This window comes from Leishmania braziliensis (assembly GCF_000002845.2).
Source record: "Leishmania braziliensis MHOM/BR/75/M2904 contig, possible fusion of chromosomes 20 and 34".
NCBI classification, from domain to species: Eukaryota; Euglenozoa; class Kinetoplastea; order Trypanosomatida; family Trypanosomatidae; genus Leishmania; species Leishmania braziliensis.
The window spans coordinates 535,742-553,385 of NC_017947.1; the positions used below are offsets into that span (position 1 = coordinate 535,742).

Here is a 17,644-nt window from a genome sequence, read left to right on the forward strand (position 1 = left end):
ATAGCAGAAAAGCGTTGCACAAACCCACAAAACAGTAAGAGAGAGAGAGAGATGGGTGGGGAAGAGGAGGGGACGAGTCGCCACCAGCACAACTGTAGTGCACACGCACTGCATGAATGGCGCAGTTCCTCTCCTAGTTCTATTGTTCTCTACTTCTCCCCCTTTACCGTTCCCGATGCGTCCGAGAATAGTACGGCACTGTACCGGCGTCCTCGGTGATGTCCCCGGACCGCAAACTGAGAAAACTCCTGTCATTGCTTTTTAGGCCCGCTGTGGGAGTCAGCCGCGCCGCGGGCGTATTGCTGCTGATGCAAGTCATTGATACCGCCACCTGTGAAGGTGAGGCGCTTGTCACCATGCGCGTCGCCGCGTTCGCCGTGTCTGCCGTGTCTGCCTTTCGAATAGTCTGTGTACTCTCCAGAGAGGACAGCGGGGTCCGACGATCGCCATTCATCACATCTGCCGCACCACCACTAATGCTTGTGCTTGGAATGTTGCTATTGAGCGGTGGGTGGAGAGGAATGGAGATCAAAGTGGGAACAAGGCCATGTGAGATGCTCGTGTTTCCACGACGCAGGCTGGAGGAGAACTTTGTTCTTTGCTTCGTCGGCAACTCGCTGCTGTCGGACAAGGAGGCCGCATCAGGGAAAGGCATAGTGTTCGTGCTGCCCGCCGCGGACGTCGTCCCTCCGTGAGTGCTGGCAAGGGGGGAGTAGCCAAAGGAAGCGCCAATCGCTGCGCCGCTGCCAATGCCGCCAGCGCCGCGTTCCCGGTTGGATGCGAGGAAGTCCTCCAGCTTCATGTCGAGCGCCTCGCTGCCAGCGTGGGTATACCAAACCTCTGTAAGGGTGCGATTGCCGCTGCGCTCAATGCAGGCGCACAGCTCCTCAATGTCATCCGTCGAAATGCTCAGTCCGAGCATCATGAGATGCGAAAGGGAGCGGTTCCGGTGGAGGCTACGAATAATAGGGTGCAGCGGATGCTGAACCTCCTCGCGCAATAGAATCTCGGAGTTACCCCTGCTGAGATCCTGTCGCGTCATATCCAACGCAGTGTAGCCCATCGTCGAGACAAGGGATATGCGCCGCTTGGTTGAGCCGCGCAGCTCCGCCAAGAGGGCAGGATGGGCGATCGCGTTGGACTGGTAGGACACATCGAGCAGGCGCAGCGCTTTATTCGTACAGAGAGCGTCACCGATTACAGCAAGCGCCTTGCTCGAGAGGTCGCAGCCGCGCAGGCAGAGGTTGAGAAGATGCGGCGCCTGTGCGATACCAATGGAAAGCGTCTGGACCGCCTCGTCGCTGAGGGGAAAGCGGAGAGTAAGTGTGGTCAGATGGCTAGAGGGGGCATTGAGCGCTGTGGCGAGCGCCTGCATGGACTGCTGCACACTCTCTTCTGTCCAAAGGACATCCACCTCATCTGTCACAGTCGCCTTCTCGCCTCTTGGGGCCTGCATCGTGAGAGGTCCCACCATCGCTGGCTTTGTGCTGAAACACTCCTGCAGATAGAGCTCCTTCAGAGCACTGTGACCAACCACGGCATCGACAAACGCGGCCATCCCCGGCGGCGTGAAGCCGTTGCGGGTGCGGTAGTTTCCGTTTCCCTTGTAAATAAAGGTCACCAGCTTCGGCGTTTGCTGAACGTACGCGGAGAGGGCTGCGATGTTCTGTGCGCTGAGGGTGTCGCGGACGTCGTCCATATCGCCACTGCCTGCACTCTGCCCACGACCCACCTCGAGCTGCTCCAGGCAGAGGAAAAGTGGAGCCACGGTGGTAAAGGTTGCGATGCCGTCCGAGGTGATAAAGTTATCGGTGAGTGCGAGCAGACTCAGCTTGCATGGAAGACTCTTCTGGGATACACTCCCTGCGGCCACCGCTGCTGCCGCGGCCGCTGAGGTGCCACCTTCCACTCCTGGCATGCCGGTGTACCTGTGTATCTGACTAACAAGTCGGCGTACACCGTCGTCGGTGATTTCATTACCAGCAAAGATTACATTCTTGATGAGTGTGTCACCCAGCAGCGCACTCATCATCTCCACAAAACCATCGTCACCGGCGCGCAAGGCGCGCATGTCCAGCGTACGGATTTGGTGCCGCGGTCGATTCAGCAGTAACTGTGGCGCAGTCGTTATAGGGTCCGACACACCCTCCGGCAGGCCTTGGATGTGGTTCGCAATGGCAGATATCACAGCAGAGCCAATACCGGGCGTTTTGAGATATTGTCGCCGCCACTTCATGGTAGGGACCCTCGATTCACCGGCGTGAAGGGACTCGACCAGCGCCTCCAATGCCCGCCGCCGTACGCGCGCCCTCATCTCATCAGCCGGGGCCCCCGCTGCGGCGGCTGCTCCTAAGATGGCCTTTTTAGCCGAATTAATAGTTTTCTCAGCTGCTTTGCGCTTCCCGCGCTGCCTGTCGGTCGACTCAGACGTCCTGCGAGTGTTCGATAGACCTTCCTCGCCTGGGCAACAGCACCCCATTTCAAAGCGTGCGGGTGTATTTGTGTGTAACTCTTTTGGACCTTCTGATGATCCAGCTATTGGCTCAGCCTGAGCCCGACTATATCCTCCCGTGCGTCTAAGCAGTAAGATACAGGCGTACGTGGTGACAATCGAAAAGGCGGCACTGCCCCCCCCCCTCCCTTCCTCTCACCCCCGCAAGAGCGCAAATTTGTTCGTGTAGTGTGAAGCCTAAAGGCAGGAGAGAAAGCTCGACCGCGAAGAGCGCCGGTCCCTCCCCCCAAACGACGCAAGACTGGGTAATAATAGTAGCGAAAAGCAAAGGAGAAGAAAGGAAGACGTGCGAGGCGCGGAAGAGGCAATGGTGCGCGCGCACTGGCACACACACACACAGAGAGAGAGACACGCAAAAACGAACGCTTTGAATCGATTTGAGAACTGCCTCAGAGCCAGCGCGACTAGTTCGCTCCTTTTTTCCTTCTTTGCCACGGAAACTAAAAAGAAAAACTTGTCATACACTCAAAAGAGAGGCACCCATTTAATGACAAGAGCAACAGCGCATATGTGAGCTGCACGACTGGCGAGAGCCTCACTTATTCTTGTTTGTCTACTGGCGCCCTCACCGTCCCTCCCTCGACTGTCTCTTGCGTCTTGGGGTGGTGCGTTCACTCAACTTTTCGTTCTCAATTTAGTGCGCACTTGCTGTGTCTTTCCGTATGAATGTGCGTCAGAGAAAGAGAGGAGAAAAGGACATTGGAGAGGGAAAAGACAACAGTTGTATCAGGGTATCATCATAAAGAGGGGCGCCCGAGAGAAATCCGAGGTAGCAGGCAGAGGTGAAGAGGAAGAGGGAGAGGGCGTATCGGTGAGTTGTGTGCCTGTCAGCAAATAAACATCTGACAGTGCACATTTTTACCGTTCTTTCCCTCTCTCGGTGCAGCACATAGAACCCTCGTACGGACTTGCTTCGCTTGATCCCTCCTCTTAAAATCCTCCGGGAAGGTCAATCAGCAAGGAAGGACAACACAGACACACACTGCACCGACGATGCACTGGATATCTGGGTCTAAACATCATTCAGGCGTGTTTACCACCTCTGCAAGGCGCGTTTGTTTGAAAGTGTATGCGTGTGTGTGTGTGTGTGTGTGTGCGTGTGTCTGTGTACTGGACACATCTGTGATGGAGCTGTGCGATTCTGAACAAAGGTTAGAGAGAATATAGGCCAGGTACGAATAGGGGTGCGACAGCGTCAATACACAAGAAACAGTCGAAGGGTAGAAGAGGTAAGATGTGCGTGTCATGCCTACTCTCCGGCAGCGGGGTCAGTGCCGCGAGTCGCTCGCTGCTTACATGCACGCACACAAGTGAGAAAAAGAGCACACACTTATGCATGTGCAGTATGTGAAACCGCGGAAACAACAACGTATAATCAAAAGCAGCGCTGTGGACGCGAAAAAAAAAAAACACAACAACGTGTCAACATCCGGGTTATTCGTTCTCTTTTCGGTCTTACTGCTTGTTTAGAGCTGCTTCAGGACTTTGGGGGGACGAGCAGGAGGCTGTGCCACTGTTCATTGACGCCGGCTGTATCGCCGCGCTAGGCTCTGATTCGAGTGGTGGCGGTGGCGGACAGCTAGCGGTGCACGTCTCCTTTGATGGCTCCTTGGTGTCACTCCTGTCGTGACACGTGTAATTCCGAGCTGCGTCTCTTCTCTTCAAGCTTGGAAAATGCAGCTCGCCTTCGTCATCTCGGAGGTCTCCACTGCCGCCGCCTCGGCTCGCCCAACTCGACATCGATGCAAAAGTTCTTCGGGAGCCTGGTATCCCCGCTGGCATGTTCTCCGCATACACTGTCGATGCTGCGTCGGGAGTAGAAGAGAAGTCACTGGGGCTACTGCCAGTGTGATTCTCGGCCCGTTCTACCCCTCTGGTGACCTGCTCCATTTCACCCCGCCGTCCATCACCGCGTAGGAAGGATTCATTCCCCTGCTCGCGCACGTCCGCGCTGCCTTGACGCCATTCAATGTGCATGCTTCTTGCCACTGGACACGCCTTGTGGAGTTTTTCGGCGAACGCCATCACCTCCTCCTTCGATGCTACTGGCGCATCGATGTAGCCAACGACGACTTCCTCGTAACCCACCGAATTGTTCGCCGCCACCTTCTCAAAGACTACCTGAACGTTCTTCACATCAATGCCTTGCTCTAGCGCAACCTCCGCTGCATGGGAGGCCGTGCAGTGCTGCAGCAGCGCCATCGCGCCGGCCTTCGCCGACGTCATCTGTGCCACGCTCTCTTTCGCTTCCTTGAAGGAGAGCTGCAGCTTTTCTTTCCACGACAGACTCGCCCGCCTCTGCGCCGCATCTTCTTGCACCTTTACAGCTTGCTCGCGGAGGATGGCCTGGTACATATCTCGGTGTTGGCGCCGCTTGCTGCGCATGACCGGGTCCTCGTTTAGGTCCTCTCCCTTCAAAAACTCAACTGCCTTGGATGCGGAGTCCACATACGTTCTCGCGCCTTCCCTTGCCTTGTAGGAGAGGTAAGCCGGGACCTTCTTGAGCTCCTTCACAAAGACGGCCAAGACACCGTAGTGCATTCGTGTGCGTCGGTACATGCTGCTTGAAGTAATACTCCAACGGGAAAGGAGAGGAAGCTGCTCGGTGGGTGGCAAATGTTGAGCATGCAGCGAAAGAGATACGACGGACTTAGGACTGAAGGGCCCTGGTCGCAGCTGTGTTGTCGCAGATTGCACAAAACCAACACGATTGATGTTATCGGCTTACCTTTCAAAACAATAGAAGAGGGTCGTCTCTCTCTCTCTGTGGGGGGTGGGGATTGGCACTAACGGTGTACTGGTGATTTGCATCGTTGTTAGCTTTTCTTTGTGGAAGGCAACACCCGCCAGATGAATAGAATATTGATTGTGTGCGCACGTGTGGCCACAAATTTTATGTTGCCAACGGTCAAAAGAAGTCAAGGTTTCGACGATGCGGCAGGCACCTCAGCGGTGGGGAATAGGTGAGCAAAAGGGTCGGGGAAAGGAGAAAATGATGAGCAGCGGAAGCGGCCAGGAAGTGGACGCGTCCGCAAATGCGAGAGAGAGAGAGAGACCGATGTGATTCGGCCCAGAACACTGAAGAGGGGATGGGTACGCGCGTATACAAAGATTGACGCTTTGCCCACCCACTCTCATCAGTCATTGCGACCGACTCCACTCTTACAAACAAAAAAAGAGGGGTGGTGCGGGACTACCAAAGCGCAGTTGCCAACCAAGTTTCGGAGTGGAAAACGCCCTAATCTGCTGAAGTCTGTGCCGTATTTCAGAGAAAGAGCGAGGTGCGGTAGGATATTACTTTCTGTTTGCTTCTCTTTTTCTTCCTTCTCATCCCTCCTCGTAGTTGAGGTTCCACAGCGGTACTAAACTCCTTTGACACCATACATGGCAACGGGAGCAGTTGTGCCTACATGCGTGAAAAAAAAAAAAGAAAGGGGAAAGCCGTGTGATGGTGGTGACAGCAAATCAATAAATACACACCAGCAGAGCAATCGCCCACGTACACGGCAAACACACACACACACACACACACACAGACAAAAAAAGGCGGCAGCGTGAGGAGAATGTCTACTGTGTGTGCCAGTGCCTTTTTGTTCGGGTGGGTGGGTGGGTGGGTGGGTGTACGTGTTGGTAAATTCCATAATGTACATGGTAGACTAGTATCGCAGGAGGACAGAGAAAGAGGCGCATGTGCGCGGGTGTTGGGAGGGCAGTCGATACGTCCCACCCATCGCCACGCCCCTAGGATGGTGCGAGGACTCGCAAACGACGACCACACAGCACCATAGCTGTCGAGTGCGGGCACAGGTCCTTGGCTGAGTGCACCATTGCACATCAACGTACACACACACACTAGCTCGACCACCAACACTTCCTTGGACATCCCCGCACTCAGTCTTCCTGCACAAACATCTCGCGCTCCCGCTGAATGAATTGGTGATCGCCTCCGCGGAAGAGCATGAGGGGTTTACGTTTCTCTTTCGTGACTGTGTGTTCCTCTTTCTCTGGCTGCTGTTGCCGTGCCGTGGCAGCACTACCCTCAGTGTTTTCCGTTGACGAACCACACGTGGATATGACGTAGGACGCCAACCCTTTGCGCGGTGGAATCGGCGGAGGGAGGTTACTTGCGGAGACACACGTGAGGGCGGACGCGCTAATTGCCGTGTGCAGTCGTGACCGCGTCGACGAGGGGATCGCTTCGAACAAGTCGGCCGAGGGCGCCGCAACTCTTGTCGCAGCCGTAGGAGCGGCTAAACAGGACGGGTAACGTTCCAGATAGCCCACAACGGCGCCGACGGTGCTGCTGCTCGCGCCGCCAATCACGGCACCTGCCGCGTACTGCTGCTCTTGTAGCTCCTGCTGCTTGCGCGTCCAGATGCTGAGGTATGGCATCTTTGGCAGTGCCGGCAAATTTGTCTTGAGCTCCGCGGCAGAGTACAGCGCTGCTGCTGAAGACGACGTGGCGCCACTATGATTTTCTCCATTCGTTTGCACCCTAACAGGTGTGACTCGCCTACTCGCGACGCTGCTTACTTGCTCCGGCACAGGCGTACGAGAGTCGAAGAAGGCGACTGTGTCCGGTGCGTATTGCCGCCGCTCTGCATCCGCTTGCCGCACCAGCGCCCGTGCGTAGGTCTCGTTAAAGTCCATGTAGGCATCGTGTTGCTCAACAAGTCGACGAAGACGCACAGAAAGAGCCTCACTCGTGTGATGTGCACTGCAGTGCAGTCGCCCTTCCTCGTCCAGTTTTTGAAGGAGTTGCACCACGGCAGCTGTACGTGCCAGCTGCTCTCGCGAGGCGGCCGCCTCTTGCGGGTGCCTAGCGCAGAAGACCTCGTGTTCATCAAGAGCCGAAATGACATGCGTGGTAGCCTTGGGGCAATGCATGGTGAGACGTTCGAGGAACGCGAGAAGGGTCGCTCGATCACACTCTTTCAATTTTGCCCCGTAAGGAGGGGGAAGGGGTGTCACATTCCGGGCGGCTGCCTGAGGTTCTCTGAGGATCACACCAGCCTCGCTCGCTGCCCCAGACGAGAGCTGGAGTAACCACTGCTCTCGCAGCTGCCAGATTTCTTCGACCCCATCTTGCGCTTTCCGCAGCACATCAGCCTGCTCCACTGCCTGCCGCTCCATGCGCGTCATGAACGCGCAGAGGCAGTTCTCTTTCTCGGTAGTGCGCGAGTCGTACTCCTTCAGGACATTCTTGTCAAAGCAGACCTCTGCGCTCTGCTCGATGAGTGCCTGAAGTGCTGCGTTCATGTTTCTCTCGCTGACATCCATCCGCTCACGCAACTCCAGCGAGAGCTGCTTAGCGGCAGCCACAGCGCTCAGCGCTTCGATCTGTCCCTGTGCCACGGTGTTGCGAAGAACATCGTCGGCAAGCTTCAGTCGTGTGGCTTGCGAATCTAGCACCACCTGCTGAGAGGCGATCGTGTGCTGATACCGCTGGTGTTGGGCCTGAATGCGATTCATGAGCTGTACAAAGCCCACACCAAGCGCGTCGAGCTGGCTCTGCAGGTCGCGCACGTACTGTGTGCGCTCCGGTTGTAGATTCCCCAGACTGCTGTCATCACGCTTGGCTTCAACGCGCTCCAGATCGTCTTGGCGGCACTGCCAACGCGTCGAGGGTGGGGTGGGTGAGGAGCACTCAGTGCATCGAGCCGAGTCCCCCTCATTACGGCTGTGCGGCATCGGTAGAGGGCAGTCCGTCGTGGACTGCGTCCCTAACGCACTGGCCGCCTGAATAGTGCCGTACATGCTAGATGTTGAGCCGCCGACGCTTCTCTCCTCGCTGTCAGCGCCAATGCTGTCAAGAACGCTGTTGAAGAGGCGGCTAAGTCGCTCACGCTCATCGTGGTCCGCCTGTGAGATCTGAAACGCCAATGGATGGGGATCAGAAAGGACTACATCGATGCCACATACCTCAGGCCTCGGGTTGCCGCGCACGTGCATGGTTGCCGATGCAGCGCTTCCGTTTCTCATCGCATGCTGACACAATTCTTTGGCGTCAGTGGGACCAAGAAACAGGTCTGGTTTCTCTGCCAACACGTTGGTGTCATTGCGAATACACGTGCCAGCGTCCGTGATACGCTGCACCAACTGCTCAATGCCACTCAGGGCACAGTAGGTCACTGTATGGGCGTGCTGTAGCTTCTGCTGGCACGTCAACTCCACTAGCTGAGTGTGGCCTAGTAGGCGCTTAATTTCGCGACTTTGTGGAGTGTACGATGCGTCCAGGAAGCTCTGCCAGATGGTTTGGTACTCTTCCGCCCACTGGTTCTCAATCAGGCGCGCACCGGCGCTGTGTGCTTGCAGGTATTCCTTCAGAATGCGACTGCGGATCTGCTTTGATGTCAGCTTAGCCTGCGTGAAAAGGCTGTGGTTGATAGAGGCGAGGGAGTTGGCAGTGATCTTCGACATCTCCATGACAGTGCTGCCATTTCCATTCGTGCCTCTGATACGCACAGGGGAGAAAGAGGACGACACCTGGCGCTTTCCTTGCCGTTGAGACGAGCGCAGCCTGGACGACGACGCAGGCCGGGTGCCACTTGTTGACGCTGGCGCAGACACACCAGAGGACAGCTTTGCATCAGTCGTCTGCAATTTTTTCCTGTCCGCATTTGCCGCTGGTGCAGTGCTGCTGTGTGTGCCTTTAACGCTGCGGCTGTGTGACCTAGGCTCCATCATTCCCTTTCCCCTTGTCCACGTTGGCTCTGAGCGAGTGGGCCGTGGTATGAGATAGGTAAAGGGTGAAGTAGGGTCTGAGGTGGGTGCTTTGAGAAGCGTCACTTGTCTACTGGCGAAAGGAGCGCGAGGAAAGCCAAAGTCAAAAAGCGATTGACCGTATGGCGAAGGCGGCGAACGCGGCGAACGCTTATGCATGAGATAAAGTTTGAAAGAAGGACAGAGGGAGTGACCACATACGGTATGGGGGATGAGGTTCATCGGATGAGAGGCGGGGGTGCACAAGCCCAAAGGAAAAGCGGGGTCGCGGTCGACTGTTGCATGGGACACGCATGTGTGTGTATGTACGTTGTGTTCACTCAGGGACCACGCCGTAGCTGCGACGTCAACAGCGAGATACCACTTTTCCATCATGGCGGCGCGCCACTCGATGAAGCGTAGCTGACCATTTTGCGCACAAGGCAAATTTCGCGGCGTCGATCCTGTGCACCCTCCTCCTCACCATCCATCTTCAAATAGAGAGAGGGAGGGAGGGAAGGAGAGAGAGAAACGGACAGAGCGGCGCGTCTCGGTGCGGTAACCCACGTGATGACGGGCTCCAAAGGCAACCTACAGTGCCACACCTTTTTCCCCCTTTTGTCTGTTCAAAGTTTTCTCTAGTCTGCCGTTGGGGAAAAGAAGAGCCCAGCGCCAGTACAAACAAAAAGTACGCCACTCGCTTTTACACCCACGCGGACAGTAGAAACGCGCAGGCAGGGAGGGGAGGGGGGGGAGCCAACGCCAACGGCCCTTGCGGAAGAGAGAGAGAGACACACACACACACCGCAGTCACAGCACGAGGAGGAGCGCATCACCACAAAGTGACAAAGCAATGAGGAAGCGCTGCGGGAAACGGCAAGCAAAGAAAGAATTGAGTGATGGAGGCATGTCAAGGAGTGCATGTGTGTATGTGCACCCGGGTTAGACGCTCCCGCCCCCCCCCCCCGCCCCCCCAAACACAGAACAATTGAAAACTTATCCGTAGCGTAACAGAGAAACCACAGGTAGAGGAAGGGAGGGAAGGATTACAATGGCAAGAAAGACAACAACAAAAGAAGCACCGACACAGCGAAACATACGCGGCGGGCATAATACAAGTGTGCCCAGTGATACACACACACACACACATACGTACGTACAAAAGGCCACAGACCCCTTCAACTCAATAGAAGGAATCAATAGAAGAGGAAAAAGAAGACAGGAAAAGAAAGCACTGCGTGCGAGGGGGCCAGACACGCAGACGGGCGTGCAGAGGGAGCGAGAGAGGGATCCGCTACACACGACACTTACCCCGTCACTACTCAGAAACGATTACGGGCCTACACAGGTACGAGGAGCAAGGGAAGAGAGAAAGATCAGATGAACAAAAACACACATAAACGTGAGCAGACACACACCGCCACCCCATCTGGCACGCGGGTGCGCTTTGACTACATGGCGAGCACTCACCCGCAGGGTGAAACAACACGCCGTGACGCATACACACGTACGAGTGTGACGGGGGAGGCAGGAGGACGACATTGACTGCCGCACACGTCGTTTTTTGTACTCTTGCTAACGAAGATGGAAACGTCCACGGCCCTCAGCAATGAGATGCACACACACACAAGCACACAGCGAAAACATACCAAATGGAGAGACATCGAGGAGGTTTCGAGCAGCAAATCAGACATGGTAAACCCACTCGGCCACGTACGCTACACCTCATCCACACACACACACACACTGACATATTGTTTCTCCTCATCATACATCACCGATTGTAATGAAATGAGCAGAGCATCAAGTTCATCAGATAAGCAGAGCAGAAAAGGAATGAAAAGTCAGAACAGAAAAAATCGACGGTCACACACGCACAGCTCACACGCATCCATGTGGCCGCCAGTGTCGGTGCTTAGGGAAATGCGAGAAAAGGAAAAAAATGTATGCGCTCTCTATTACACGCTGCACTTTGGCTTGAGGCCTTGAGGGTTTTCTAGCGCATCTATGCAGACACACACGTACTGCACAGTAGGTGGGTCCTGAGTAGGTGGAGGAAAAAGGACACGGCAACCTCTGCTTCACCGTTGCTCACATGGTTTCTCTTTTGTTCTTGTTTCCGACCTCGCGGCTGATAGAAAAGAGCGAGAGAGAGAGAGCGACAAATCCGCGCTGCGCCCGCCGACAGTCCCTCCATCTTTTCTCGCGCTCGCCCAAACACCTCGCCCTGAGTGGGTGCAGGCGCGCTAGTACTCGCCCGCATCTTGCACAAGGCAGTACAAGTGCAGTGGCTTTTTAGGCACTGTGAAGTCCGCCCCATCAGGCATCAGCGAGCTCCCTTTCGGAGCCCCCACCTTCTGCCCCGTCGAGTCCACGCCGCCACCGCAAATCGTGACGTCTTGCTGCCGATCCGGCGACGGATGCAGCTCTGCTCCAGAGGGTGGGGAAGACTTGCGTGCCGTGCTGATCTCTGCGAGGGAGACGAGGTCGGAAGGGTCCATTTCATCGTGCTCGAGCATGATAGTGATACGGGTCGAGTAGCGCGGCACCGTTGGAACCGCCCTCAACAAGTAGGGACTCCACCCCGACTCCACATCCGTGGCAGGCGCAATTGATGGGCCAGGTGCGCACGTGCCGATCCACGCCTCGCGGCGCGGCACGCAGCTGGCGCACACCGTCAGCAGTGGCTTCACTGTATAGGGAGAGGTGAGGAAGCGAAGCTCCTCCGCTTCTGGTGCGTCATTGGCGACGTGCATGCTCACCTCACTGCTGTACATGGATGGGTCGGGCATCGGGAAGGGCGGGCTTGTATCGTCACTGTCGTCCTCCTCCGCTTCAGCGGTGAGCCACTTGGCGTCGCTGTCGCTGCCGGAGCTGCCCGACTCGGCTCCACGCTTGTCTTGCGGCATGCTGCGCACAATCGCGCGCAGGACGGAGTCAATGCTCTTGGACCACCCGCTGCCCATCGCTACCGTCAAGTCTGTCTGGTGGGGATCGTGGAAGCGCACCCGCGTAATGGCGTGATAATGAGCAGGAACAGGGTAGCGCGCTTGCGTCTCCTCGGCACGGCGCGCCGCCTCTTTTTTCCACGCCTGCAAAGCGAGAAGGCGCTCCACCGGAGAAAGCGTCGGCAGCGGCGCTGTATGTGGGGTTGAGGCGGCAACAGGGGTCGACAAAGGACGCACGGGGCGAACACTACCACGACGACGTCCGCGGCGACCGCGCGTCTTGCCTTCCCGCTGGTTGCATGCAGCCGCTTCACCGGATGAGGCAGCGCTCTGTGCATCACCACTTTCGCTCGTCTCTACGGTTGTCAAGGGAGGAAGCTGAAGGTGGTGCGGTGGCACCAGCTGTTCCATTTCACGCACATGAATGAAGACAGTGTTGGTGGCAAGCTGCTCCGCACAGAGGCGCTGCCGCAACTCGAGGAACTGCTTTTCCGAAAGCGCAAGAAGCGTCGGCGTGCCGGCAGCCGAATTCACACCGACTCCCCTCTCGTTCTCGGTGCTCATCGCAGCATTATACTGGTTGTGAGCGACATGTTTGCCAAGTGTTCTAACGGAGTCATACGACGGCGCCTGGGCGCGATTGAGGTCCTTCACGTACATCTTCAGCGGCCCTTCGCTACGCGGAAGAGTCGTGAAGAGAAAGGACACTGAACCGGAGACCATGATCAGCTTCGTAATGCTGCACCGCTCCGCGACGCGCTGCTCTTCCGTGCGGGGCGTTGTGTCCATCATATTGTGCGTGTAGTAGACCGGCTGCGGTGAACCGAAGAGAGAGGACGGCGTCGGTGCAGCGGTGTCCGCCGTATTCGCGGCGACGGCCCCAGTTGACCCCAAACCGCCGACAGCACTACCCGCCGGGTCCGAAGGCGAGGGTGAGCCCGTCGATCCACGCTTTCCACGCTTCTTTCCCTGAGACGACGACGCTGTAACGACGATGCCGTCTTCGCCAGCGACAAGAGACGACATCGGCGGCTCGAGCGGCGGTAGGGTGGCCACGGCATCAGAGGGACGCTCATGTGACGGAAAAGAAGGAGAGGAGGGGACCAGGTTGGACGATGGTGTGCTGGAGCGACGTGCTGCACTGACGGCGGCTGCCTCCTGCCTTCTACGTCCTCGCCTTACCGCCTTGGCGCTGCATGCAGCGCCTTGTCCTGACACGTTACGCGACACCGACGATGTAGTACCGGTCCCGGTCGACAGGACGGCCTCCGACGACGACGCGGCGAGCGGCAGGGACGCTGCCGCCGTAACGTTATCTAGCGCAGGCTCCACAAGGGCTCCTGCAGTACCATAGTCCGCCGCCTCCTTCTGCCGCGTTTGCTTGCGGCTTGCCTGACCGCTCGCGCGCGACGATGCCGCAGAGGCGCCGGTGTTGGTGGGCTGGTGCTGTTTCAAGAGGATAGCCGTTGTGCCGTAGTTCCGGCGAACACCGTGCTCTATAGGGAAGCCCCGGGAGATAGACGATGACCCCCCTCCCAGAGCGTGGGTGTGTGTAAGTCTATGGAAAGAGGAAATGCAGCGCGGCTGCGCGATGGACGAGGTGCCGACATCAACGCCAAAGCTCACAGCCCTGCGGTGGCTGATAAACGAGCGCATGGGCGTATGCCTGCGACGATGCAGCTAAAGGAGAGAGAAACGAAGAAATAAGGGTCAATTTTTAGGGAAGGAAAGAGTAGGTAAACGGGGGGAGGGGGGGGGTAATTGGCTGATATGTCCACAGGGATGAGCGAAAAAGACAGCAGCGACAGCGGCGAAGAGGGTACAACACAGGGACAAGGGGAAGAAGAGCGGGAGAAAGTGGTGGAGGAAGAGGAATGTTGATGACACAGCGGCGCGGCCGTCCAAAAAGAGGGAGAGGGAAAAGGCAGAGGAACAGAAAGCACGAGGGACCATAAGAAAAACGAAAACCAGATGCGACACTGGCCCCGAAGGCACACGCACCCACAAACACACCAAAGGCAATTATATGCGTCGTGGGCGGCTAAAAAGGGGTAAATGCCCACCGTCGCTCAGATACAACTTCTCACGCTTACGTGAGCCTGTCCAGTGGGGGCTAGTGAGCGGTGAGGAGGGAGTGAGAGGGCGAGGGAGAGGCAGGCGAGGCGGAGGTAGGCACGGCGAGATGCTTATATATGATTGGTCTATGTGTATGTAACAGAGAAGGGCAAAAAAAAGGGGGAGAGCGCAGGGGAGGAAAGACAACGCTGGTACGACCATGACAGGAAACGCACAAAAAACAACAACCAGCAACTGGATTACGCACTAGCACGCAGAGACATGCACACTCACAACACCGAAACGCACCCCCTCACTGTGCTGAGAGAGAAAGAGGTGCGCTGGTAGCAAGTGCAAACAAATGGAAACACTTGCAGGATTGGCAGGGCACGTCAGTTCCTTGACAGTGCAGCTGATGTGAATGGTGCGCCGTACAAGAGGTATATCTACATATATACAAGAAGTGGGAAAGCAAAAGCAACCAACAACCCACAATAAAAAGAAGAGCTAAGCGCACAGGCAAACACGCCCAACGAAACACACACACACACACAAACCAACGAAATAAGCAGCAGCAGTGGCCGTGGTAGTCGTGACGTGTCTCAGCAAAAAAAGAAAATGCGAAAAACGCCTCTTTCGTCCCTCGGGGTTTACGGGAGAAGGCGGCAAAGAACAGAAAAGGAAAAACGAGCTGGGTGCTGATGGTAGCGTAGAGGGAGGGGAAAGCTAGAAGAGAAGGGGGGGGGAAGCAGAGGCTGGGTGCAATCCAGGGAGAACTAGAAGAACTAAGGAAATAGGCGAAGATGCGTGTAGTCGTAGAACGACGGGACACCAGTAAAAAGTCAGAAACGAAAAGTGAGGTGACAGCAGCAGCGAGCAGCGACGTGTGATCAGGAGGGAGTCCGTAAACTGCTACCCAATCGCAGTGTGTGTGTGTGTGTGTGAATCGACCCTGACGACCGTCGTTCCACTAATCAAGTCACTTCTTTTTTTTTTTGCGTTCGATGACTCTATGAAATAAGGAGTACTGCTGTTGGGATACTTCCGCGTGTATGTGTGTGTGCATGCATGTGCATGGCAGCGCTAATGCGGTCGGTAGAGAAAGCGTGGGAAATAAATGCGAAATAAATGGAAAGAAAAAGAGGATACGCAGAGGAAGAGAGGGAGAGAGTACAGCGAGTACCCGAAGCGAGCAGACGTCAAGCATCGTCCCCCTCCCCCCAATTCAGTGGAGACTCCCTCATTGCTTATTGCGGGAGTTGCTTGCCCTCACCGCTTTGTTGTAGCTGCACACGTTAGCGTTGGGGCGAGGTACAGAGGATGCCTCTCGCGCCACTCGAGCTCGAAGACGCTAGCGCGACTTTCACCGTGCCTATTTCCTTTTTCTATTCGCAGGTGTTGCCCTGCTGGATGCGGCGTTGATGCAGGTTGCACACATTTGCGTGCGTTTTAAAGTCAGTCGTCGCGGTTAAACACTTGACGCAGTTTTATGCTGGTGAAAACCGTGCACACGGAGGAAGACCAAAGCGGAGGTGGGGGGGGGGGGGAAGGCGCCTTCACCTGAGAAGAAACAGGCACACGCACACGTCCAAAAATCGCTGATAGCGTCTTTGGTGATGAAACGGACTGCGGGTGGCAAGGATACACGCAACAATAACAAAAAAGAGAGAACGAACAGACAGTACTGTGAAGAGGGTCACACGTAAACACTTCCCTGCGAGAGAAGACAATGAACGCGCAGCTGCTGAGCTCCGCGCACAGCGCAGAAGGCTTCCCGTGATTTCAACGGACACCGGCATCCCTCCCCCCCGCGCTCACGGACGCGAATAGAAAGCGGTGAAAAACAGGCATGTCGAGGCAAAGAGGCGCAAACGCACCACGAAAGCACCACGGGGAACACATGGAGGATCGGGCGGCAAGAAAAAAAAGAGAGGGAGAGGGGACAGTGAAGGAGAGAAGGCGCACTCCTCCCCCTCCCTCCCCAACACACACATACAAACATCAACAACTGAGAACACCAGCAAAGAGAGGCTAGAACCGAGGAGAGCAAGAAGGAGAGTCGAAGAGGGGCAGCGCCAAGCAGAGAGCGGCGGGTGGATCGCCGCTACGTGGTATCGAAGTCAAGCAGTGGCGCACGCGGTAGAGACCTCTGAAGCCTCGTTTTCTTGCTTCGCATTTGCTCTATGCTTGCGTCGAAGGCGCGACTGCTCGCAATGAATGTGGGAAGCGCCACAGTCGCAGCGACAGCGTCGTCTCTGTGGAAAAAGAGATGTGACTGTAGCTGGGCAGCGCTAATCACATGTGGTGGAAAATTGCGTCCAAAAGCCTCCACCATATCCTCCGTTGCCTTTGGGAAGAACTTCCGGTACATGCGCTGCGACTGATCCACATCCAGCAGGCCGACTTCAATCTTGACATCTGCTCGGCCTGGCCGAATCAGCGCCGCGTCCAGCAGGTCCACGTGGTTCGTCGTCATGAAGACTAAGCGGCCCTCCTGGGCACCGACGCCGTCGAGTGCGTTAAGGAGGCCGCTCATGGTAACGTTGCACTCATTGCTGAAGGCGCGGTCGATGTCCTCCAGCAGCACAATCGTGTCTACGCGCGCCTCGTTCAGCAAGGACGTCAGCGACTCGTCGTTGAGGTTGCGATTCGACAAGTTAAGGAGAGAGATGGAGAGGCGCAGTTCACCGGCTAGCGCCATGACAAAGCTCGTCTTGCCGCACCCTGGAGGCCCGTGCAGAAGATACCCGCGGCGGTAGGGTACACCCAACTGCTTGTAAAAGGAGCTCGAACTGAGAAACTTCTTGACATCGCTTAGAACAAACTCAGAAATGCCATTTGGCAGCACAACGGACTGAATGGCGCGCCGCGAACGCGGTCGGGATTGGCGAGTCCAGCTGCTACCACCATTCATGTACACTACAGTGTGATCGCTGTCCTCTTGCTCTGCAAACTGCTGGGCCTCCTTTACGATGTTCTGCAGCACTGTGGCACTCGTGCCGATGGTGGTGAACTCCAGTGTTTCGAAAATGTCATCGCTGTAGCCCGGGCTGATGTTGTCGCGGCGTCGCCGCGTCAGTGTCAGCGGGCGACCCTCGTAGAAGAAGAAGTGCCGCTGATTCGGACACGGGCTGAAGAGGCACTCCGCCCGCGTGCGGTCGCTGGACGAGTACTCCATGGATGGCGTCCGAGTCAGCACTGACATCTGTTGCACCTTAAACGTTTTTTGGTGGGACAGCCAGCGCAACATCCAATCATAGGCGTTGTCACGGTTCGACACCTCCAGAGAGACGACAAACTTGCGCCGCATGAGAGCTTGGAGCATTACGGAGGCTTGGCGACCAAAGGCCCCACCAACCGTAAGCACCCAGAGCCCAGCACCAGCGCTGAAGTACGGATTGCTGAGCAGCGGTCCAACTGTACGCGC

The 17,644-nt window shown here is 56.4% G+C and overlaps 5 protein-coding genes across 5 annotated transcripts; all 5 read right to left on the minus strand.

The window, feature by feature from the left end:
* Window positions 1–163: 163 nt before the first annotated feature.
* On the minus strand, window positions 164–2,314 carry LBRM_20_1320 (conserved hypothetical protein; the record flags this gene model as incomplete). Its single annotated transcript, XM_001564366.1, has 1 exon — window positions 164–2,314. One exon carries the CDS (start codon window positions 2,312–2,314, stop codon window positions 164–166), a length of 2,151 nt encoding a protein of 716 aa, XP_001564416.1.
* Window positions 2,315–3,967: 1,653 nt separating this feature from the next.
* On the minus strand, window positions 3,968–5,071 carry LBRM_20_1330 (conserved hypothetical protein; the record flags this gene model as incomplete). The annotated part of the gene is made up of 1 exon (XM_001564367.1): window positions 3,968–5,071. One exon carries the CDS (start codon window positions 5,069–5,071, stop codon window positions 3,968–3,970), a length of 1,104 nt encoding a protein of 367 aa, XP_001564417.1.
* Window positions 5,072–6,403: 1,332 nt separating this feature from the next.
* Window positions 6,404–9,196, minus strand: LBRM_20_1340 (conserved hypothetical protein; the record flags this gene model as incomplete). The annotated part of the gene is made up of 1 exon (XM_001564368.1): window positions 6,404–9,196. One exon carries the CDS (start codon window positions 9,194–9,196, stop codon window positions 6,404–6,406), a length of 2,793 nt encoding a protein of 930 aa, XP_001564418.1.
* A 2,264-nt stretch (window positions 9,197–11,460) lies between these two features.
* LBRM_20_1350 (conserved hypothetical protein) lies at window positions 11,461–13,818 on the minus strand (the record flags this gene model as incomplete). The annotated part of the gene is made up of 1 exon (XM_001564369.2): window positions 11,461–13,818. One exon carries the CDS (start codon window positions 13,816–13,818, stop codon window positions 11,461–11,463), a length of 2,358 nt encoding a protein of 785 aa, XP_001564419.1.
* A 2,503-nt stretch (window positions 13,819–16,321) lies between these two features.
* On the minus strand, window positions 16,322–17,542 carry LBRM_20_1360 (conserved hypothetical protein; the record flags this gene model as incomplete). The annotated part of the gene is made up of 1 exon (XM_001564370.1): window positions 16,322–17,542. The coding sequence occupies one exon, from the start codon at window positions 17,540–17,542 to the stop codon at window positions 16,322–16,324; it is 1,221 nt and encodes a 406-aa protein (XP_001564420.1).
* Window positions 17,543–17,644: the final 102 nt, after the last annotated feature.